Raw genomic sequence first — 23,977 nt, 5'->3', positions numbered from 1 at the left:
ACAATAGGTTTAATTCGAAGAGTATAATTTTTTTAAAACAAATTTACTTAAAATACAAGAAAAGAAAAGACAGTAGATCCACTTTCAATTACTAAATGAATTCCCGGTTTTCACCTTCATCTACAATTCAATACGAAACGCTCAACTATATGACCAGTGTTATTACGTACCAATTTTGACATCGAATATAAAATACTATAAAATTTAGTGCGGTTAAAAAAATTTAATATAGATAATGCTATCAAAATAATTTAAATTACCTCATATTTGAAAAGGCGGCAGAGTTTTCTGACTAAAAAACCAAAGATTGCTTTAATTTATAAATAAAGATATATAGTTAGTTCAAGCTTATTGTAGATTGCTATAATATATCATAAAATCTATTAAATGATTCGTATAAATTTCAATATTTTTATAGGAAGTTCCTTGGTTTATTCACACTTTTACATGGTATAAAATATTTTCGAACATTGATACAAAATTTGGCAAAAGCTTTACAGATATAACAGCAAGGATTGAGGGGTTTATAACAACATTTGTGATTTGTGCGTGATTTTGTAACTCTCACAAGATTGTAAACTTTTTCAAAAAGTAATGCCAATACATACATACGTATATACAGATGTACTCATGCTAACATAAATACATACATACACATAAAAAAGACTTAAGCCTAATATAATAATCGAAGCTTGCTGGCAGCACACGATCCTCACATATATAGAAATGTTGGTATTGTTTGTTTGTCTCAATTGGATGGGGTTGCGCTTATTCGATGATCAAAATTAAGTCATCGCCGTCTAATTTCATGCCCTTCTTGACCTCCACCTTCTTGACAACGCCGTTCTGTGGCGCCTGGACAACCATTTCCATTTTCATTGCCGAGAGGACAACCAGGGGCTGACCCTTCTCCACCTTGTCGCCAATGGTCACGCGCACGTCAATGACATCGCCGGGCATAGGGGCGCCCACTTGTCCCTTCACCGTCTTGTCAGCCTTGGGATGAATACGGATTTCCTAAAAAGTAAATCGAATCACATTAAATATAGCTCACAGAGAGATAAGGTCAACAATTAAGGTACCTTCATAGCCTCCTTGTCGGGAATGTGGACAGAGCGCAGCTGGCCGTTCAATTCGAAGAACACCTCGCGCTTTCCGTTCGGTTTGAGATCGGCAGCCATGGCCAAGGCCTTCATGCTCAGCGTCTTGCCGCGCTCCAAGGTAACCTCGAACTCTTCACCCACTTTGGGGCCTGACAGGAATATGCGAGTATCCAGCTTGTCGACGGGACCGAATTGCTCGCGGTAGTGTAAGAACTCATTGGTCACTTGTGGATAGAGCGCTGCCGAAACAACATCACGCTCGGTAACATTAACATGAGATTCGCTCAGCTCGGCCTTCAGCTTGTCAAAGTCCAGTGGCGCCATCTCAGCACCAGGTCGGCCTTCGATGCGTGGCATGTCCTTCAGAACACGTGAACGGAATGGTTCTGGGAAGCCGCCATATGGAATACCGATGTAGCCCTGCAGGTACTCGATCACCGATTTGGGGAAGGAGAGCTCTTCGGCTTTCTCAACCACTTGAGCACCATTCAGATTGTTCTGCACCATAAACTGAGCCAAGTCACCCACAACCTTGGATGACGGAGTGACCTTAATGATGTCACCCAACACGAAATTGGCCTCACGGTAAGCTTTCTTGACATCCTCAAACATATCGCCCAGACCTAGGGAGAACGCCTGGAACTGCAGATTGGTATATTGACCACCGGGGATTTCGTTCAGGTAGACGTCGGCATTTCCTGATCTCATTGTTGTGGTGCATTCAAATGGTCCGTAGAGAGTACGGGTTTGCTCCCAGTACGCCGAATACTCGGAAATATCGGCCAAATCCAGCTGTGTGTCCAAGGGAGTGCCCTGCAGAGAGGCGACTACCGCTCCCATACTTGGCTGTGAGGTCATTCCAGACATCGAGTCGACGGCCACATCTACAACATCAGCTCCAGCCTGAGCACAGGAAAGCATAGATGCAACACCGGCTCCAGAGGTGTCATGAGTGTGCACATGGATTGGAACGTCGGGATGCTTGTCGCGGATGGCAGTGATCAGCAGCCTATAATTCGAGCAGATCAATGAAATATATGCTGACAAATCAAGGAATGGTTCACACGTACTTAGCCGACTCTGGCTTCAACAGACCCGCCATGTCCTTGATGCAGAGGACGTGAGTGCCCGCCTTGACGAGCTCGTCAGCCAAGTTTGTGTAGTACTTGAGATCGTATTTGGTTCTCTTGGGATCTCCCACATCTCCGGTGTAGGAGATGGCCGCCTCTACAACACCGCCTGCCTTGCCTGCCGCCTCCATGCCGAGGATCAAGTTCGGCAAGTAGTTAAGAGAGTCGAACACTCGGAAAATGTCCATGCCAGTTTGCACCTGAAAGAGAAGCATAGGTGTCACTCATTGTTGCCTCTGTAAGAGTGCTACAGCATCTTACCGCTAGCTCGCAGAACTTGTAGACTACATTGTCTGGGTAACTGGTGTATCCAACGGCATTGGCGCCGCGCAACAGCATTTGGAATGGAATGTTCGGAATGCGCTTGCGCATCTCCTCCAGGCGCTCCCATGGGCACTCGTGCAGAAACCGTAGAGCTACATCGAAAGTGGCTCCACCCCAGTTTTCGAGCGAGTACAGATTGTTAAACTTGTGCGCCACGTATGGCGATATTTTGAGCAGGTCGTGGGTGCGCACACGCGTGGCCATCAGAGATTGATGGGCATCACGGAACGTGGTGTCCATGAGGAGTAGGTTCTTTCGAGAACGCACCTCCTTGGCAAATGCTGCGGGACCTTCACGCACAATGATGTCACGCAGACCCTGTGGTGGCTCCGTGACTGCGGCACAGAATTTTACAAAATTAGAATTTCGTTATATATAATAGACACATGCACTTAGAAAGCTAAATATAAAGCAGTCCAAAAATACGAACAGACAAATTTTAATTCAAGCCACCAAAAATAACTATGTGTATATGTGTGTAGGTATGCAAAAACCAATAAAAACCCGTTTAAATAATGTACGTACTGTATGTACCTAAATGTGCCTAAGTGTACCTACAAGGTACTAAAAAGGTTGGAAACTTTTGTGTGGAAATGGAAGATTGATGATATCAATTATTACTGATTATTGTCTAAGATTAATAATAATTTTGAAATTTTATCCAATACTTACAACCAATTTTGTGAACTATATAATTAATATGAGCAAGCGATTAAATTTTCTGCAATTTTTTGTGTTTATACTCAAAACGATATATTGATTTAAAATCGAACCCATTTCTTAAATAATAAATATTTAACTTGATAAGTTTGTATACCATATTTTCCTTTAAGCATATCTGAAATACTTTTATTCTAAAATATTCTCCCCAACAAAGTTAAGATGTTAGAAATTCTAAGTTGAGCTTAAGCTTTATGTATATTAGATTGCTTGACTCTAAATTATTGTATATACTAATATAATACTACCTAATTGGCTTTTTGTTATGTTAATGCAAGCTAAGGCCGAAGCTCTCAACATTCTCCTGAATTGAGTGAGTAAAGTATACTATATATTCATAAGAATTTAGCAAGGATTTTGTATTTACATATGAGTTTGATCAGATTCGATCGGGGCTGATGATATAGTAAGAAGTGCAGCGTTAAACGTACCTTTTGCCCCGCCTCTCTTTTCACGTTCTAAGGCTTCCGGGGACAGATCTTCAGTGGAATGATTAGATCATGACAACATTTCGTTTATGAACAAGGTGTTGGGAGCAAAGTGTGTGTAAAGGTGTGTAGGTGTGTGTTTGTGTGTGTAGGACGATTGTTTTTGCATATGGTAATTGTTGCAAAAGCAAAAGTTTGATTGTGTGTTTTTTTTTAGAAAGAATAAAGTAAAAAGAAATGCAAAACATAAATTAAACATATTAATGAACGCATATATATTAAACGAGACAGGTGCTGTTAAGAAAAGGAAAATGACTTCTAGTAAAAGTTAAAGTTTTTAACTTGAATTGTAAAGAATTTTTAATAAATGTCAAAGGAAATTTAAATTATATAAATTGGCATCAATATAGTTTTATCAGATTGAACTTTGATGAATTTTACTTTAACTTTTAGTCAGAAGTTTAAATATTTAAATAAAATCAAAGCTAACCAAATTACTATAAAAAATTTCTATTAACAAATTTAACAAAAAATTAATATCTCTGAGTTTATATCTATTTTGCAAACTTCTATTTTTATATATTTTCAATTATTTCTATTATTATATAATTTTAAATTTCATGCCAATTTAAATAATCAAAAACTGGACTAAAGTCCAAAGAGTAATATTTTCTAATCAATAAAAATTTTAATTACGTAAGAATTTTGAAATTTTCTAGTGATTTCTCAAACAAGCTTTGCATTGAAAGAGAAATGAAAAGAACATAGAAGGTTTTCCAATTTAATGAACCAATTTGATAGACAACAAAATCTGAAAGGCAAAAGTTATCAAGACTAAAAGCTGAAACAATAATTAAAGCGACAGCCATTTGATAGCCACAAATCCGAAAAGCGCATGCCTTGAACCATCTAAACAATTGCACTTACCCAGCGGCACCTGCGGCACATGAGGATTCACCTCGGCGGGCTTCAGGGATGTCGCCAATGGCGTCTGTGGCCCATTGACCAGCACTTCGCCCAAATAGTTGAGCAGCTTTTGAGCACGATTCTGGGTGGTAGAGAACTTGAACAGCTGTGGATGCTCGTCTATAAAGTAGGTGTCCAGTACGCCGTGCAGGAACTTTTGGTTCTCGAGCACGTTCAGCAGGAAGGGAATATTCGTCTTGACGCCACGAATACGGAACTCACGCAGTGCGCGATTCATCTTGGACGCTGAGCTCTGCAGATCACTGGCATGAGATATCACTTTGACCAGCAGCGAGTCGTAGTAGGGCGAGATGATAGCTCCAGCATAGGTCGAGGCACTGTCTAGACGAATGCCCATGCCCTCGCCGGAACGGAAGACCTCGAGGCGGCCGGTGTTGGGCTGGAAGTCGTTGGCGGGATCCTCGGTGGTGACACGGCACTGAATAGCAAAGCCGCGTGGCACAACATTCTCCTGGGTGAGTCCCAGCTCCTTGAGGGTCATACCCTCGGCAATGCGAATCTGCGACTGCACCAAATCGATGCCGGTAATCTCCTCAGTCACTGTGTGCTCCACCTGCAATCTGGCGTTCACTTCGATGAAGTAGAAGTTTCCGGATTCATCGCACAGGAACTCCACAGTGCCAGCATTCTCGTATCCCACATGCTTGGCCAGCCGGACTGCTGCCTCGGTCATCTTGTCGCGAGTTTCAACAGGCAGACGTGGAGCAGGCGCGATCTCAACCACTTTCTGGTGGCGACGCTGCACAGAGCAGTCACGCTCATATAAATGTACAACATTTCCTGCCTTATCGCCCAGCAGTTGGACTTCAATGTGGCGGGGTCGCTCAATAAACTTCTCAATGAACATTGCGCCATTGCCAAAGGCCGCCTTAGCCTCGGAGCTGGCCCGCTCGAAGTTCTCCTCGACTTCTTCCATTTTGCGAACCACACGCATGCCTCGGCCGCCACCGCCGTACGCTGCCTTGAAGATGACAGGAAGACCGTGCTTTTGGCAGAATGCCAATGCCTCCTCCTTAGAGGTAACTGGGCCATCTGTGCCTGGAACAATGGGAACACCCGCTTCTATAGCCGCAATACGCGCAGCCACCTTGTCACCCATGTTCTGCACCACCTTGGGCGAGGGGCCGATAAAGCGAAGTCCAGCATCGATAACGGCCTGGGCAAAATCGCTGCGCTCGGAGAGGAAACCATAACCGGGATGCACTGCATCAATGTCGTTCTCCTTGCAAACGCGAATGATCTCTGGAATGTTGAGGTAGGCTTCCACCGGTGCCAGACCCTTGCCGACCATATATGACTCATCGGCCTTTTGGCGATGCATGTGCATTTTGTCCTGCTCCGAGTAGATGGCAACCGACTTGATGCCTAACTCAGTGCAGGCGCGAAATACGCGAATCGCAATCTCACCACGGTTGGCCACCAGCACCGATCGGATGGGTTTGTATTCGACCTGTAAAACGAGATGTTAGAGTGAGCTGAATTGAAGAGGGAGTGGGAGGATTTACCTGAGTGGAATAGGCATTTTTGTTGATGAAGTAAAGTCTCACACGAGGAATCGCTTTGCGCAGCGTCCTAAATGCGGCTTGAGATTCCGGCAGAAACATTGTTAGGCTTTAGTCAATCGAAAGACAACTGGAAGAGACAATGGATTCATATTAAAATTTAGTGCTAGGATATCTCTATTTCTCTACCCCAATGAACTTAACTCTCATCTAAACTCCGCCCATATGCAGTTGACCAACTCAATAATTGGTTCCATTCATGCGAAATATATGATTTATCAAAGCTCAACATTGTCATTATTGTCAATTTTATTATTTGAATGAGCCTGATGATGGTGTTAATAAAGTTGCTTATCTTTCCCATTATCTTTATACTCCTATCTATATAGTTAACTACAGTTAACATGTGCATGCCTATGTATATTCAGGTATTTATTAACATTGGACACATGTACTAATAGTTCTACCTTCAGATATGTATGCGTACATATATTATATAATATTGACTGTTTATTTGGTTTCCATTGTGATTTTCTTTGGATTCGAACAGCTACGATTATTTCGGTTTATTTCAGTTAATAAAAGTGTATCACATTCAAATTAGTACACATTATTTCTTGACAAGGTTTATGAGAAGACTTTTATTAATTATGATATAGACGCATTTATAGTATGTAAACAAATATAGACCGTCCCTAGATAACATTTCTAACTTTAGATTCACGTTTGGTTTAGTTTCTGTTAATTCTACAAAATCGTTTTATATTGTTTAACAAATTTTATTTTGGTTAAGGCCAGAGTAATTTACATATATCATGTTTTGATGCTATAAAAGCAGATGATAAAACCACAAATTAAATCATAATTCTGTTATAAAAGTAGATGAAGAAACCACAAATTAAAGTTCTTAAGAATTTACAATTCTATTTAAGTAAGTGTGAAAGAGCTATTAAAAATAATACATTTTTATTGGTAAGGTCTTTAAATTTGCCATTATGGTTTGACTATACAATATAATAAAAAAAAAAAAAGTTAAAAATAAAAAAAGTTAGTCATCTTTATCTTATATTTATTTTACTTCATCTAAAATGTTTGTTTATCTTGTATATTCAAGATATTTAAGTCAAAGAAATATTTATCCTTTTTATTAAAAATATTTAAATCTGTGTTTACCTTTTAACACCTTCATATCTAGTTTCAGTTTGTCTTTAGCTCATTTATTCTTTACTTTCATTGCGATTATACAGACAGCTGCAAATTTGCCTAAGTAATTTCTGTCTCTTTGAGTTTATTATATAAGTAAAAGAATTTTTGTATTTTTAAAATACTAACAGATTAATAAATAACAAATTTCTATGACAAAAAGTTGAATCATTTATTAAATTATTTATGTAAGAATAAAAATTATTTTATTTACTAAACTACTAGTTATAAAAATAATTTTTTATTATTTTCTAATGGATTGATAATGGAAAGTTTTTGTTTTTATTTATTTATTTTTTTTTTTTAAGGTCAGTATTATTATTCTAAACAGTTCTATTAATAAGTGACACTTTTCTGGCGTAAACATACTCAGAACGAATGACGTTTCTGTTATTCAACATATTCAAATTTTCCATACATAATGTTTAAAAAAAAAAAAAAAAAAAAAAAAAAAAAACAGGAAAAAGATTAACTAATTTTCTTGCGGAACGAATTAAAGAAACTATTCCAAAATAGGTTTTTGGGTCAACAAGCTATAAATACTTTCACTAAACATGTTTTCTAAAATGCTAAGATCATATCTAATTTTGATAACGATCGACGCAAAAAAGGAAATTCTTATATTACATTATATTTAAACAAGTCATTATTGTACGTACAGAATATAAACAAAAATACTATTAACAGCCGTCTAATCTGTGCAGTAAAAAGTCTTACCGAAATTTCGTCATAAAATCTTTAAGAGGCAGTCGTGAAATTTGTTGAGGACAGATAATACACTTAAAAAAAAAAACCTGTAATCCATATAAAATATATGGCTGCCGATAGAAGCAATCGAATTCATTGATAATACTATTTTGTTGTTGTTTATTTTTACGCTCACAATATAAAAGGCAATTCATAAATGTAGAAAACCCGTCTGCACGCATATATAAACATGTAGATATACGTATAAACATATTTATGCACACATACATCCACACATATATAGATATATTTACATTTCACACAGTTTGTGGCGAAAAGAGTATCTGCTAGTCTGATACCGTCATTCTAAGTTGTTATGCATCATTCGAGTTAAGATCAAAACACGCTAAAACCGTAAAACCCAACAATTGCAATTAGAAACTTGTCAATTAACGCCCCAATATTCCGTATTGCCAACCCCAAAGCAACAAATTAACACACCCCGTTCATAGGGCCACTATTTGGGGACTGGAAGTCAGGGAGCACCCAATTTGATGGAGACTTTTCGCTTTGTTTACACGTGTAAGAGTTGCGGGTCGCACACCCATGTCAATACAATGATTTATCCTTGTATGTGTGTATGTGTGTCCACCTTATTATATGCGTATGTACATACATATGTATGCTTGCTTGCCGCAATGACCGATTATGTAATGATTATTGCAATAATAAGACAGACAGACGAGCCGCCTTAGAATGTGCACAGCAGTCAGACGGTCAGACGGGCAGTCGGTCGTTCGGTTTGGTCGAATGATTTGGTGATTACGCTGCTGCTGCTTGCTTGTTGATTGCCGCTCACTTTTACTCTATATTCGCTCATACGAACATACCTACGTACGTACGTATGTATGTACATATATATAGAATTGCGCGTATGTATGTATGTGCGCACACTTATGCACGATCTTGAGCACACGTTGCTAAGGTCAAAGACGTTTCCACTGCGGCATAGGCCGCGCCTGCTCTGGACACATTGATTATCCGTTAAAATGATAAAGTGACAAACGCAGAAAAAAGCCTATATATAAATACATACATACATATATACACTTGCACATTATGTATACGTATGTATGTATGTATTTCTTATGCCATAGATGCACACACACACACACACACACACATTTATTTGTTCGTCTGCGTCGCAAAAAGGAACTAGGACTAGTTCGCAGACAGCACAGTGAGTAGAATAAGTATTCGCACATGCAAATAAATCAACATTTGTTCAATGTTCGTCAATTTTGATTGATTGTCACGCAAAGTGAAAGCAATTAAATTAAATAGCTAAACTTTGATTTGCTGTACGCTGCTTGACTTTTAGGCTATGAAATTCATAATACAAATATTTTGTATTTTATCCACAATGCTGTTTGCTTTGGATTCGTTGTTTTTATACATACGTCACTATCTATATATACATATGTGTGTATGTATGTATTTTATTAACGTAAGTGATGGCACATGCCTTCATTTTGTCAAGCACGTTTTGGCTGGCAGCGAAACCATAAGAAGGCTAGATATATGGGGCATAATAAAATGGACCCGAACAGCAGGCATAGATAATGAAGGGAGTATGGGGGAACACTTCTACATATGCATGTGTGTGTGTCTGTCTGTGTGTCTATGTAATGAATGTATGCTTGTAAAAGTGCAGTTACATTCATACATAAGCGCTTGTTACGTATCAATTAGCAATTTAGTATGCACGCAACTAAATATACATATGTACATGTATAATATATATGTACGTATGTACATATATATTTTTGAACATACCCTTTGGAATCACAATATGTCCAGCTGCTCCCTGTTGTTATCCCTGTATAGAATCTTTCGAGCACACTTTCAATTCAACTTTACCGCACAGTTAGCACTCGCTGTGATAACTAAAAACAGTTGAAATAATACAAGACGATTTTACAGTTATAGTGTATGTAAAACAATTTAGCAAATGTATAAATCACATAACTGTTATATAAACTAGCGTGGTTTTGAAATCGAAATCGACAAAATTAACTTCAGCGCAGATAAAAAAACACAAGGAATTAACAAATTACTCTTTAGAATTAGCAACTAGCTAACACAAAAATGTACATGCGTGTGTGTGTGTGTGTGTGTCTATCTCTTTACATACATACTATGTATGTTTGTGCTTGTAATACATACATATGTATTTGTATGTGCGTTGAATTTCTGTTTGGGAAGGTAGACCACCTCGGTACAATTTACGTTGAATATTTCACAACTGTTTCTGCCCGGGAGCTCGAGCACTGCGTACGGCTGGCACCAAAGCTTAATATTCAACTGACGGACGCTGTCGAAAAAACTTGAAAGTTTACACTGTATTGCCGGTGGCGGCTGCCCACAGTTGCTCCCGTGTGCGCGCTCTCTCTCTCTCTCTCTCTTTTTACTGGCTCTCTCTCCCTCAATCTGTGGCTGCATTTCGCTCTTTCGCTTCGATTTTTCGTGGATGGCTCTCGCACATTCGAATAGTGTATGCGTGCGCCTAACAGCCGTCAGAGGCAGCAATAACAACTAAGTTGTGTACTTTGGCCCAAAAACAACAACAATCGCAGAATTGTGTTATGTGTGTGAGAGTCAGAGGCCGGCTAAGAGTAAACTAGTTAAGCTCCAAGGAGAGAAACAGCTGTTTTGCTGGTACCTAAAGTATATGTACCTTTTATAGATTTGCATTTTTGACATTGTTGCATACATACATACATATAGGTAAATGTAAATATACATATGTACACATATAAATATTAACTAAGTATACATATATAAATAAACATGTGCATGGAATGAAACTAAACTAAAATAATATTCGTTTCTCTGGTGATCAAACGTAGCAATAGTATATAGGATTATTAACTTTAAAAAAAATATGGAAGTTTGTATATTTTCCTCTACATACACATGTATACATATTATGTGTCTATATGTTACATAAGTCTAAGACTAGAAGTATAAAAGTTTAATAGTTCTTGCTAGTATTAGAAACTTATGTCAATTTTTATTTTGGTGTCTACAGCTCTTATAGATAAGAGCGAGAAGTAGACATGTTTATATGTATACATATGTATATATACATACATATGTACATACATACGTACATGTATAGACAGATTGACTATTAGATGAACTGATAGATAGAAATCAGTAGTTGCCTGTTTATTACGATCGAAAAATATGTAATTTTATTATATATATATATATATATTATATATAGAGAGAAACACAGATTTAGTTTTGTTCTCTATTTAAATAGAGGTGAACAATTTAGTTGCAATATATTTAATTATGCAAATAGGCGTCGCAGCTTCTCATTTTGTATTATAAATGCATATTACTAGGTGAAAATTGAATTAATTACAGGTATATGCAAATACATCAATCGACACACATTCCTTACTAATAATAGTTAGTTATTTAAATTATATTTAAATTATATATTATTAAATATGTGACATAATTATAACAATATATATTAGATAGATAAAAATATAGATATAGTTAAAATTATAAATATTCATTGTATTATAGATGCATTTGAATGGAGGTATATAGATATAGACTTATAGAGACATAGATAATAATATAGACAGAAAGAAATATTCATTTAAAAATTAATTGATCTACAACAATCTCATAATGCACCTCGAGTCACACCCAGCTTATTCCAGCTCTACCTCAAAGTTTGTATCAATAGTTTATCAATAGACTCTTTTTGCATAGCATCTAATCTCATTCGCTCTCTCTCTTTCACTCTCTAACTTGTCCTCTCTCTCCTTCACACTCTTATAATTATACAATCTTAAAACATATATATAAAATATTTATAGTTTGTGATAAGAAAAATGTCGTATTAAAAACTTTAGTTCAGGTGTGCCGTCATTTTGGCATAATTAATTAATTAAAAACAAAAACTAAATACAAAACTTAGATGCCACACTGTGAGAGCTTATAGATAGAGCTGATAGATATTTGCCAAGGCCCTGATAACTGGGCCGATAGCCGCAGCTGCAGCCGCAGCTGTCATTGTCGACTCCGGCGAAGGTCAGCGAAAGTGCGAATCAAGTTCAGTATCAAATCGTCCAAATGACCAAACATGTCGTACGATTATTGTACATACATACATATGTATATACGGCATCCAGACAGGTTGTTAAACAACAAATTTGAACGTCTACAACGCACGCGCACAATCAAAGCGTTTCAATATATTTAATGCGCTTGCTGTTAGTCTTAAGTACATAGAATCAAATACTAAAGATGATATTGCTATAAAATTAAATGTGAGTAATGGTGATGGTATATTTTTACATGAATGACATATTATTCATTTTATATAATAATTTCTATTATCAAATTAAATTCTTATAATAATCTTTGTACACAGCACTGTAGGGTATTTTAATTACCAGTCTATCTCAAAATATTTATATTTATATATTATATTTTATACAATTTGATTAGCAAACATGCAGTTGAACAAATGAATGAACTTTATACGCCAGGAACTTAAACTAGTAGCTTACTTTTTACTTATTAATATTATAATTATTATAATAATATACAACTAATTATATACTCAGCTGTAGGGTATTTGAAGTGTCCACTCGCTGTACAGTATGACTTTTTCTTTATAAATATATTTCGGTCGCCGTCTGTCTGCTATATTCGCATAGCACGTGCCGTTAATCAAGGCGGTAGATTCCACATAGTCTTCCATTTATAATAATAAGATAATGTTTTATTTTAAATAAAACGGCGCCTGGGCGTATTTGCTTATATAAATAATCTTATCTCAAATAACCTTAACTTATCTATATACCCATATACATATATATAGTATTTGGCTATGACTTGCTTTCCTATAACTTGTCTCGCTTATAGCTTACTCTACCTGTTATCTACCAAAGTGTGTGTGATTAACAGAAATATTCCTACCTCAATCTTTACAAGATAACGAAATAATTCATTAAAGGCAAGGCGTGGCACGGGGAAACAGTTCTTGGGTCAAATTTTATCTAGTACGGTCTGAAGGCCACGTAGAGCTCTATATAATATTATATTTATTTCTTGGAAATGCCAATGTGAAATTGTCCCCAAGTGATTAATGTTTATATTTGGAACTTGGTTTATTAGCGGAATTAGGTTATATTCGAAATGAAAGGTATTCAAGAGATTAAATATGTACCTATGTGAACATAAAAAAATGAGCATTCATTTTTTTCCTTTTTGTAGAATCATTTGATTTCTGGGCGACTGTTTCTATATGAGCTATATAATATAGTCATCCGATGTTGATAAGATTTTGCTAATGCATGGCGTTAATATGGTGAAGCTTAGAAGTTCGCAACCTTGTTGAATAGATCTTTGAACAGCGCGTGGCCGGGTATGATTGACTGGAAGATACCTTGACTTCTGTGTTGAGCTGATGCCTTGAGTATTTTTATTTAATTTGTTGAAAAAGACCTTTGAGTATGCATACACATTTATTCGCATTTATTCATTCATAGTTTAGCCTTTTTAAAGTATTGGTTCTTCCTTAAGAACAACTGGTTCGCCATCTAGTTTTCGTATAGTTGGCAGGCGCTTGATACACTCAGCTCTCCAAGTGGGTTCATCTAGGCCCTCCGACAAGGGATTACCCACAACCACTAAATCCTCAAGAGTTTCTATTTCGGCTAAGCGATTAAACTCCGACCAATCCTTGATTAAGTTATTACTTATGTAAAGCACCTTCAGACACTTCAGAGCACTCAAACCTTTCAGTTTTTCAATAAGATTGTAGCTAAGCCAGAGTTCTTCCAATGTTTCCGCAACAGCTTCCTAGAGATTAGATTTGTAAGTATATATAAGTAGATAACTAATATGTAATGTATTTAATAACTATCTTTAGTAACGTACCAATCCTGATATTTGCTTGATATAATTCCGCGATAAGGATAAAACCTTCAAACATTTCATGCCTGACAGACCAAAAATTTTCTCAATCATATTTGTTGACAAGCTGATTCTTCTGCAATATATGGAATTTCATTATTGAATTTCAATAATTTTGGATTGGGATATTACTCGCAGCACACTAGCGTTCCTAATGTGTTATCCATTTTCTCAATTGGTGGCCATTGAAATTGCAAATCTATTTGTTTGGCAGTCAGCGAATTTTGTTGCTCTCGATCTTCCCAACGTTTCAGCGCTTCCTTAATTGTTGTTGCCTTCGACATTTTGCAATCGAACTGGAATTCTCGACTATCTTATATATAGTCCATACGCCCAAGCCTTCGTCATAAACAATTTTCTGTTGCTATTAGCAACCAACAAACATTTAAGTTTATTAGAAATTAAACTAAGCAGTTTTGATGGTTCAATGTTCTTGCACGACAGCTGTGGAAGATATAGATATTGTCACATATTCGATATGCATATAAAATTTTATAATTTTTACATTTTTGTTCGACTTCATTTTACGTGAACAAATATTCCAGGTCTCAAGGTGCTAGTAGCAAAAGCAGGGAAAAGCTTTCAGCCGTACTTATGTATGTGTGTAGGCTTTGACTCGAATGTATGCATATATTTATATATGTGTGTGCATAGAATCACTAAACAAACAACACATACATAGATGTGTAGTCTAGAATAATCAGTTACAACCCGCAAAAAATGTGTAGAGTAGATTCCGCCAACCACTTCTACCGCTTTCTACTCATTACATACACTCTTATACTCGAATAGTCTTATACTCTCAACAAGCAATGTAATCTGGCATAGTGCGATCGAGTGAGATCGCCACTATCTCTTTACCAGTTTCGCTTCATCTGTTTCTGTTGACTCTCCGCCGCTCTCTCATAGTTGCATATGTGTATGTGCATGCATTTACGCAGCATTGCACAAAAGTTGACACTTTTATTCTAAGAGAGAAGTTTTGCTACATTGTTAAAGGGCTCGTCATACTCATTTCAAAGTTTTCGTTTTTGTATAAGTATTTTAGGAAAGAGTAACAAAACGTTGTTGAGAAAGAATATGTTTTTTGTGTAAATAACCAGTATATACGCACAATAACACCCACCCATTTGAGCGCTAAAGCTTGTTAATGAGTGAAGGATGAGAGAAAAAATTTCAAATATTTGGCGCGATGCCTACCGAAGCGCCTAGGTATTTTGTAACTTAGCTTCGGGTCACTCTCAATTAAAGTACTTTTATTTTGAGTAAAATTGTGAATAATTTTATTGTTAGCAAAGAATTTCTCACTGCGCATACCTGTTTTTTTATTTTTATTTTTTTTATTTAATTGTTTCATTTAACTTGTGAAAAACAGGGATGACCGATCACATTTTGTTCCAAAAATGCGCAGTTCACAACGTGTGAAAGTCAGAAAAGGGGCAGATCGTCACATACTGGGCCAAAACTGATGATCAGTTAGTGGGTTAAAGAACTCTACAAGGCTGTGAGGCCAATGAGCTGACCTGGAACTGGTTAGCGTGAATAAGTAAATCAGGCAATGTATATTACTTTATCGAAGTTTACAACAAATAAAAATATTCACAATTATTATTATTACAATTACAAATGTAATTATTATCCGTGTACTGGTTACATACATTTGCAGAGTTACTCAATTGTTATAAAAAATCGGCATCTTTGAGCCTCTAATAAATAAAATCCAATAGAGGCTTAATTCGTGACCTTCGTTCGTTGAAAATATTTGTAGGGTATTGCATGTATGCACTCATTAAACTGTAGTTATAATAGAAAGGACCACTTTATTTTTATTTAAATAGCACAGATAGCACATACACAAAGAGAATATATCAAATACCGCAAAAATAATTAAATTTGATTCTGCGAAATAGATAAATTACGGTCTTTGAAATTTTTAATTAGTGTAAACTTCAGATGGTATTCAGTCACGAGACCTAAGAGAATTAAAAAGCTGTTAACTTAGCTATTGATAGATGTTTTTTTTTACAGAAGTGACTGACAGTTGCTGCCTGCTATGAACATTTATAAATATGTATAAATTAAGTTTTTATAATCGCTAAATATATTGAAGAAAAAAAGTTATTCTGTAATTATTTCCACAGTTATATAGGACAATTTTTTCTGATTACATGTAATTTTTAAATTTTTATCTATATTAACGCTTTTATTTAATTTTTGGCGCCACTTTAAGTTCGGTGTGGCCAGTGCGAGATTAAATCAGAATTCCTAATTAAAACACTAAACACTTGTTGCTCATTAAAAATATTATTAGTTATTTAACTTACAATATTAAGTATCTGAATATTAATATTAATCCTTCAAACATTAAATAAATGAAATATTAAACCCATCGAGAGAATAAATATAGTTTTAAGCTATTGGCCTCACTATTATATCGATATATGTTTTATCGAGTATATCGATAATTAGCTGATTCGCAATCAAATTTCGCCGACGTGAAAGGTTTATTTATTACAAACGTTTCGCGTGGATCTGCAACGTACAATGGCTTCATCAATTTATGCCGATGTGCAACAAGGACCGGCAATTGAAGTGTTTGCCTTAACGCAAGCATTTAGGGATGATGTTAATACACCGAAAGTCAATTTGTCCGTAGGCGGTAAGTATTGTGACACTAAACAAACATAGTTATAAATATAAATATTAATATATATATACATATATTCATATTTATATAATTCCGGTAATTTGACCTTGCTTTACATCCCTTTATTTATAAATACATATATACATATGTACATGTTTGGATGCTAAACATTAAATATAAATGGAATGCACTATAAATATAGATAAATATATGTATGTATGTGCATATAAATGCTTATTAAAGTATTCCATTCGTTTTGAATGCTGTTCTAATTGGCGGCGCATCTCTAGTTCGCGTTCCGCTAAATAGATATGTATGTATGTAATATGTGCTTACGTGTAGGTATGTAAGGCTGGGTGCTTGTAATATTGTATTTATATGTTTGTATGTATATAGAGCTTAGATAGCAAGTAAGCTTCGTATAGAGGGCATTTGGATGTCAAATCTTTCAGTCAATGAACTGCTATTCCTTTCAACAGCCGGTTAAAAATGACCATACATACAAACATATATCTTTACAAATGTCTATACATACATATAATACAAGATTTATGGTTATAGCATAGACAATAAATGTATTTATGAACCCAAATTTCTATTTATGTTTTCATACCTACAAACAAATTCAACTAAATTAGTTTATGTGTGCACGTATGCATACATACTTATATACATATTTAATCTTCTATGCATATATTATAAGCTAAACTACGTCAATTGTTTAGTCAAAATAGCAAATTGTTTTTAGTTCTGTGTAACAGATTATGAACTCTGATCCAAATAATAATATTCAATAATCATTTGCAGTGAATTTGTATGAAGTGACCTTTAATCCCTAATCACTGGCTCGTATCTTATCAAATATCAGCTGATTTGTCTTTAATAAACGCACCGAGATATATGTATGTACATATATATTTGTATGTACATATTTTTCCGGCTCCCCATAATGGAAACAAATTGATATTGATTGGCATTTTTATGATTCTTTTTTCTTGAATTTGTAGTAGATTTGTTTTATTTAAACATCTTAACGGAATATGAAATAAGAAATCTTTCTTAAGATGCCTTTAAATAATGAATATCTCTTAATATTTGTGTTTGGTTCCTTAATTTTTAAGGAATGGAACATGATTGTCACTTTAATATTAAGAACTTCTCAATTTCTCTTTAATCATATATAATCCATGGCTTATCTAATTAACAGCTTACCGAACTAATGATGGTCAACCATGGGTCCTGCCTGTGGTGAGAAAAACAGAAGTGTCCATCGCGACCGATGAGACAATTAATCATGAGTATTTGCCAGTAACGGGTGAGTTTTTAGATAAGACCAACACGCTCTTGACTAATAACATATGTATGTACGTATATATTTTAGGATTGGATACGTTCACGCGAGCAGCAACTGAATTGGTATTAGGTGCGGACTCAATAGCATTAAAAGAGAAACGTGTAAGTTTTCCATATGAACTGTACTCTTACAATGGAACAGAGATATATTTTTAAATATATAATAGAGATGAGTAGAAAAAGAATAAAAGGCTTTGAGTACAAAATATAAAATGAATGATAGGGAGAAGAGCAATAGCAACGAGTATCTAGTCGTATACTTTATATTTTTTATATTATATATATTCCCAATTTTTTATATTGCAGGCCTTTGGTGTGCAAACGATTTCTGGAACAGGAGCTCTGCGCGTAGCTGCTGAATTTCTGCTTCGTCAATTAAAGCGTAACACTGTATACTACTCGAATCCGACATGGGAGAATCATCACAAGATTTTTGCCGATACCGGATTTACCAGTCTGAACTCGTATCGCTATTGGGACCAAAACAAACGTCAGCTGGATTTGGAGGGCATGCTCGCTGATTTAGATAAGGCGCCGGCTGGCGCCGTCATCATTCTACATGCGTGTGCACACAATCCTACGGGCATGGATCCCACTCAGGACCAATGGAAGAAAATTGCCGATCTTATTGAGCGGAAGAAACTATTCCCACTTTTTGATTCGGCATACCAGGGCTTCGCCAGCGGCGATCCCGATCTGGATGCCTGGGCGATACGTTACTTTGTGGATCGTGGATTCGAGCTATTCGTTTGCCAATCGTTTGCAAAGAATTTCGGCTTGTACTGCGAGAGAGTTGGAAACTTAACGATAGTACAGCAAAGCGGTGCCACCCGTGACCAGATCCATTCTCAAATAACTCTTCTCATTCGTGGCTTGTACTCAAATCCACCAGCGTATGGAGCTCGCATTGTGTCCAAGGTATTGAATACACCTGCACTGCGTCAAGAGTGGATGGACTGCATCAAGGCCATGTCGAGTCGCATTCGGGAAATGCGTAAACTTCTGCGAGACAAGCTCGTGGAATTGGGAACACCCGGTAATTGGGACCACATTGTCAACCAGATTGGCATGTTCTCTTACACGGGCCTCAATGAGAAGCAAGTGGCCGTGCTGATCAAGGAGTATCACATTTATTTGCTGAAAACTGGCAGAATAAATATGTGCGGCCTGAATACTGGAAATTTTGAATATGTGGCAAAGGCTATTCATGCAGCTGTGACCTTAACTCCAGCTAACTTATAAGAAACGAGAATCAATTGTTAAAGAATAGTGTCCTTCACTTCCGCATGCATTAGGAGATTGCATTTTATAGAATTATACAAGTGTATTAATAGCTCTGCTTAGCATTTTATAGTAAATTTGTAATCAATGTCAACTGAAATGCATTAATAAAATAAATATGTAATCGAATTTTTGTGTTTGTTATTTTCACCTTCATTCTAGGCTTTATCTGTATTGCCTATTTGATTCGAAATATAGACAAACATATATATTTTAATAAGAATTTAGTATCAGTTTTTGTGTAGCGATTAATATGACACATCTATGTATGTATATTAAAAAAAAATAGTTAAAAGAGCAACAAATAAGATTTCATTATTTAACTAAAATTCAAGCTCAACATATGTATATTCAACCATTTTAATTATACAAATTTGTTTAAGGGTTTATAGCTGAAAAGTTCAACAATAGAGCACCCTGTATATTTCTCTTTTGATTTAACAAAATATACTAAAAAAAGCCGAATTTGTTCTCGTAAATATTCTATACAGTGCTGTATAACGTGAGTCTAAAATTGACGAAAGTCTTGTTTAGCTTATCAATTTACAATGGCAGGTAATAATTATATTCGAATCGTTGAAAAAACATTTCACTAAGTGCAGCATATGTAGACAAGGCGAAACAACAAAAAGCCACCAGTAGCAATGCATCGCCTTCAGCCAATGAAGACAGTGCGCCACTTTTTCCACCAACTAAGCCTGGTAAACCAGTCAATTATGGCACGAACAACACACTGGAGCTCTTGGAGCGCATACCCAGCCAAGTGGTCGATCTCAAGCTGGACGAAGTACTCACTGCCGTTAAAACAGTAGATAATTTGTGCGATTATCCACGCTGCAAGACCAGAACCAGCCTAATGGGCCAGGACTGCGAACACTGCAGCAAACGTTTCTGTTTCAAGCACGGTCTCCCCGAGGTTCACGGCTGTGGCGAGATAAAAAAGCGAGAAGCCCGAAAAGAATTTCTGCATCCCAAGCCATTGAAGACCATACGCCAAGAAGAGGAGCACAAAAATGCCAAAAAGAAGCTAAATGAAAAGCTAAAGAACATGCAAGTGGCGCGCATGCAAAAGACCGGCAGTACTAATGATAAAAAGAAAAAATAGACTTGCACCTCTATCCTTAGGATTCATATAAATAAACATGATGTAATTTTAAAAAATTCCAGTTAAATATTCTGAATATACACGCATACATTAGAAATGGATCATGCATATATGAATTTACTATATTAATATTGTAAACAATCCGCTGATCCACTTTTTTCCTCGATCAAGGTATTGCTGTAATCCACACGAAGAACTTAGTGTCTAAAAATTGGAAATTCAATTGGATGCCACGGCGCACTGTCGCGCTCTATACCCAGGGACAGTCGCCTGAGCCAAGGATACGCGAGTACTTTTATTACATCGATCACGAAGGCATGGTGTGTATGTACACACATGTATATATGCATGGGTGTAGGTGTATGCATGCATATGTGCCTTTATTCTTGTTGCTTTTCACTTGCAGCTCTTTTTAGACGATGCCAAAATGAAAAACTTCACATCTTGTTTTAAAGAGAAGAAATTCCTAAAATTCTTCTTCAGCCGCCTGCGCTTCAATGAAACACAGCGTTATGAAATGTTTCCCTATTTGTCGCCTTGCGGTCGTGAACGGAATTATATTCGCTGTGATGATACGCCAATTGTTTTTACTGAGCACCTAAAAAAGGATGCAGATGGGCGAACTGATCATATATTAACATATGCACATGGTGGTCCAGATCTATCGATTCCCTTTCAACCACATAAGCTCTATATGCACCCGCAAACCGGACGAGTGTATCATCCAGCGTGGCCCCAAGTTGGTGGCATTGGACTCGTGCGCTCTAAATTGGCCATCGAGCTCAGCCAGAGATTCGTGTTTTCTAGTGATGACAAACCGCCCACACATTTTCATTGGGATGACACTGAACTAGAGCTGGAGCATGAGTGGATAAAAAACTGTGAAAAGTTCATAAAGAAGTCTGAATCATAGATCTCAGGAGACTGCAGGATATTAATTAACTAATAGAATGTTATATAATTTACGCACATACATCGATTGTTATGACTATTCAATGCTTAACGGTTTAAATTCGCCTTCTTTAACTTTAACCCATGATAGACCAGTGGCTGCGCCTCCGCCTCCACTTTCTGCAGGCGAATTTGTGGTCCTTCCGTTTCGTATTTGTTCTAAGACTGGTCCATGTATGTCCTCTTGGAATTTTTCAAATACTATATAATGCGGATCCTCTGTGGGTGGCGTATCATAGATGTGAGCTTTGCTCTCTGCAATACTTTCTTGAACAAGTGCAGCAAATGCGTCTCGGTTAGTGGTCAGTAGCTTGCTTGCTTCCACGTTGCTCAGCTCCTGGGTACTGCCCACACTACGTATGCATTCCAAGGGATCGGCAAATATCACTTGCATGTACTTCAGCACTTGCCAAAGGTGATCTTCTCCGCATCTCCACTCCGGGAATGCGTGACTGATGTCTAAGCTGTTTGTGAAAGGACACACAAGTGGATGCACAACGTTTTGTTGGAAAACAATGGCCTTCAATGAGTAAATTACATACATATCGTTATAAAAAGTATAAAATATGCATAATTAGGTACTTACTGGAGTGGTTTTATCCTGCGGAAAACCATCCGGCAAGAGTATTGAAAATCGAAATACGCTATTTTCATAGAAACCTTGTCGACCAAAGAACACACCAAACCATTCTACGAAAATTAAGTTAAATAAGTATTATACTTCGATGTTGATGCTCTTCAATATAAATATACTCACGCAACGAATTAGCATAGCTCGGAATTACATAGATGCCTGAGACCTTTTCTGACTCAATCATTTTGCTATAAAAAAGTCTTTGTTATTGTTTTGGAAATGAAAATTTGTACTTTCTTACTATTCCGCGAGAATTTTATATTCCTGGTGTATTGTTGCAAGTAGTAGTTTTTCATCTTTCTTTTGAGCATCGACATCGAGAGTCATATTTATTTATAGTTAAATAAATTTGTAGTTTATGCAGCTTAACAAAAATATACGCCTGTTGATATTATTTTTCTTTCTCTAATGTATCGAATACATTGGATATCGATATTAATTATCTTTTAATTTCTGTGCGCATTTGAATAGTTCCTATGGAAATAAAAAAAAGTGCAATGTTTATAGGTTCGACAATATATGGAAACTGAATAAACTGTTGAAGCAAATATAATGGAAATTAAACTATTCGATTAGTTATTAAATTCAGTTAAATATTTGAATCGAAGTATTTGCTTTAACGAGCTTTGTTTGGTTCTCCTAAGAACTAGTTTTAAAAAATAATTATGATGCAGCCCTGCGCACATTTATTTGTTATAAATTAATCTAAGTATGCGGTAAGTGGCATTGTCGATAATTTAACTACTTAGAATTTAACTACAAATTTCATGACTAGAATTATACAACAACGAAAATGTATTCTAAGTTAGATACAAATCCTGTGACTGCCTGTGACAAGGAGGACTCACAAAATTTGCCAAAGGTAAACAATTATAAAGATGTAGTGCTGGAAGAGAAACACGAAGCTGAAAGCCCCAACAACTTGAAAAATGAAAAGGTTGTGCCTGAATTTTACAACAAGGCGCAAAAGTATTGGTCGGAAGTGCCAGCAACCGTAAACGGGATGCTCGGTGGTCTTGGCTACATCAGCGCAATCGATATACAAGGGTCAAGGATATTTCTACGTGAACTTAAAGTGCCTGGCAAGAAATTAGCTCTAGACTGCGGTGCTGGAATTGGACGAGTGTCACGAAATCTTTTAATACCAATGTTCAACACGGTTGATCTGGTTGAACAAGATGCCGCGTTTGCTGAGAAGGCCCGAGAGATATGCACATCAGAGTCCGTATGTCGTAATAGCCTGGGCGAAATATACAATATGGGACTTCAGGAATTCTCACCCATTCATAAATATGATCTAATCTGGAGTCAATGGGTTTTAGGACATCTGACGGATCCGGATCTTGTGGCATTCTTTCGTCGCATGCGGCTTAGTTTGCAGCCTGGTGCTTACTTTTGCATTAAGGAAAACGTCAGTACATCTAAAAATGTGATAAAGGATGACGAGGATTCGTCAATTACTCGTCCACTTGAATCATATGAGCGCTATTTAAAAGAAGCTGGCTTTCGAATTGTAAGGAAAGTGCGTCAACAAAATTTCCCGAAAGGACTTTTTCCAGTGTATATGATTGCCTGTAAATCACAGCTGAATGGCGGCAATTAGACATATAAATGCTAGCATTAACGACGTATTTATGACAAATAATATAAAATCTGATATTTAATTGCTTCCTAAGCTAAAAATATATATTTTTCTGCAACTAGTTTAGACACTAATTTTATTAACTATATTAATAATTTTATGTTTTGAATTGGTATTTAATAATATTGGGGGCCATATATCAATAAATACAAAAAGATAAATAAGGAAACGTTTTTTAAGAATCACAGTGAATATTTAAAGCGAATTTGAAAAATATGTTGTCCCATAAGAATTTGCCGGACAGGCATATCGATATTTTGTTAGCAACTCT

General features: G+C 36.4%; 7 protein-coding genes across 10 annotated transcripts; 4 read left to right on the top strand and 3 right to left on the bottom strand.

The window, feature by feature from the left end:
• Positions 1 to 401: 401 nt before the first annotated feature.
• Positions 402 to 10,453, bottom strand: LOC6580044 (pyruvate carboxylase, mitochondrial). Of its 3 annotated transcripts, XM_015164066.3 has the most exons (9): positions 10,311 to 10,453; positions 9,921 to 10,030; positions 6,198 to 6,324; positions 4,633 to 6,142; positions 3,709 to 3,756; positions 2,495 to 2,892; positions 2,174 to 2,433; positions 1,083 to 2,112; positions 402 to 1,017 (listed from the first exon to the last, which is right to left on the bottom strand). In XM_015164066.3, exons 3-9 carry the CDS (start codon positions 6,294 to 6,296, stop codon positions 769 to 771), a joined length of 3,594 nt encoding a protein of 1,197 aa, XP_015019552.1. In that variant the 5' UTR covers positions 6,297 to 6,324; positions 9,921 to 10,030; positions 10,311 to 10,453; the 3' UTR covers positions 402 to 768. The 3 variants fall into 3 exon arrangements, with proteins under 3 accessions (XP_015019552.1, XP_015019553.1, XP_002005916.1); XM_015164067.3 differs by lacking the exon at positions 3,709 to 3,756; XM_002005880.4 differs by lacking the exon at positions 9,921 to 10,030.
• A 3,176-nt stretch (positions 10,454 to 13,629) lies between these two features.
• Positions 13,630 to 16,479, bottom strand: LOC6580043 (dynein axonemal light chain 1). Its single transcript, XM_044010513.1, has 3 exons — positions 14,226 to 16,479; positions 14,058 to 14,169; positions 13,630 to 13,979 (listed from the first exon to the last, which is right to left on the bottom strand). The coding sequence occupies exons 1-3, from the start codon at positions 14,375 to 14,377 to the stop codon at positions 13,677 to 13,679; spliced, it is 567 nt and encodes a 188-aa protein (XP_043866448.1). The 5' UTR covers positions 14,378 to 16,479; the 3' UTR covers positions 13,630 to 13,676.
• A 91-nt stretch (positions 16,480 to 16,570) lies between these two features.
• Positions 16,571 to 19,503, top strand: LOC6580042 (aspartate aminotransferase, cytoplasmic). Its single transcript, XM_002005878.4, has 4 exons — positions 16,571 to 16,752; positions 17,948 to 18,055; positions 18,122 to 18,195; positions 18,400 to 19,503. Exons 1-4 carry the CDS (start codon positions 16,638 to 16,640, stop codon positions 19,333 to 19,335), a joined length of 1,233 nt encoding a protein of 410 aa, XP_002005914.1. The 5' UTR covers positions 16,571 to 16,637; the 3' UTR covers positions 19,336 to 19,503.
• Positions 19,504 to 19,838: 335 nt separating this feature from the next.
• On the top strand, positions 19,839 to 20,535 carry LOC6580041 (DNA-binding protein SMUBP-2). Its single transcript, XM_002005877.4, has 2 exons — positions 19,839 to 19,929; positions 19,986 to 20,535. Exons 1-2 carry the CDS (start codon positions 19,923 to 19,925, stop codon positions 20,477 to 20,479), a joined length of 501 nt encoding a protein of 166 aa, XP_002005913.2. The 5' UTR covers positions 19,839 to 19,922; the 3' UTR covers positions 20,480 to 20,535.
• LOC6580040 (UPF0598 protein CG30010) lies at positions 19,852 to 21,491 on the top strand. Its single transcript, XM_002005876.4, has 3 exons — positions 19,852 to 19,929; positions 20,651 to 20,799; positions 20,886 to 21,491. The coding sequence occupies exons 1-3, from the start codon at positions 19,923 to 19,925 to the stop codon at positions 21,390 to 21,392; spliced, it is 663 nt and encodes a 220-aa protein (XP_002005912.2). The 5' UTR covers positions 19,852 to 19,922; the 3' UTR covers positions 21,393 to 21,491.
• LOC6580039 (protein crossbronx) lies at positions 21,414 to 22,487 on the bottom strand. Of its 2 annotated transcripts, none has more exons than XM_002005875.4 (4): positions 22,306 to 22,487; positions 22,188 to 22,252; positions 22,017 to 22,120; positions 21,414 to 21,950 (listed from the first exon to the last, which is right to left on the bottom strand). In XM_002005875.4, exons 1-4 carry the CDS (start codon positions 22,389 to 22,391, stop codon positions 21,468 to 21,470), a joined length of 738 nt encoding a protein of 245 aa, XP_002005911.1. In that variant the 5' UTR covers positions 22,392 to 22,487; the 3' UTR covers positions 21,414 to 21,467. The 2 variants fall into 2 exon arrangements, with proteins under 2 accessions (XP_002005911.1, XP_032585588.1); XM_032729697.2 differs by having other exon boundaries at positions 22,188 to 22,264; positions 22,306 to 22,388.
• A 187-nt stretch (positions 22,488 to 22,674) lies between these two features.
• LOC6580038 (alpha N-terminal protein methyltransferase 1) lies at positions 22,675 to 23,768 on the top strand. The gene is made up of 2 exons (XM_002005874.4): positions 22,675 to 22,780; positions 22,840 to 23,768. The coding sequence occupies exon 2, from the start codon at positions 22,858 to 22,860 to the stop codon at positions 23,665 to 23,667; it is 810 nt and encodes a 269-aa protein (XP_002005910.1). The 5' UTR covers positions 22,675 to 22,780; positions 22,840 to 22,857; the 3' UTR covers positions 23,668 to 23,768.
• The last annotated feature ends 209 nt before the right edge of the window (positions 23,769 to 23,977 follow it).

The sequence above is a fragment of the Drosophila mojavensis genome, unplaced genomic scaffold, assembly GCF_018153725.1.
Source record: "Drosophila mojavensis isolate 15081-1352.22 unplaced genomic scaffold, ASM1815372v1 contig_80, whole genome shotgun sequence".
NCBI lineage: Eukaryota > Metazoa > Arthropoda > Insecta > Diptera > Drosophilidae > Drosophila > Drosophila mojavensis.
Note: the sequence above shows the minus strand (reverse complement) of the source record. Positions and strands in the feature narration are given on the sequence as shown.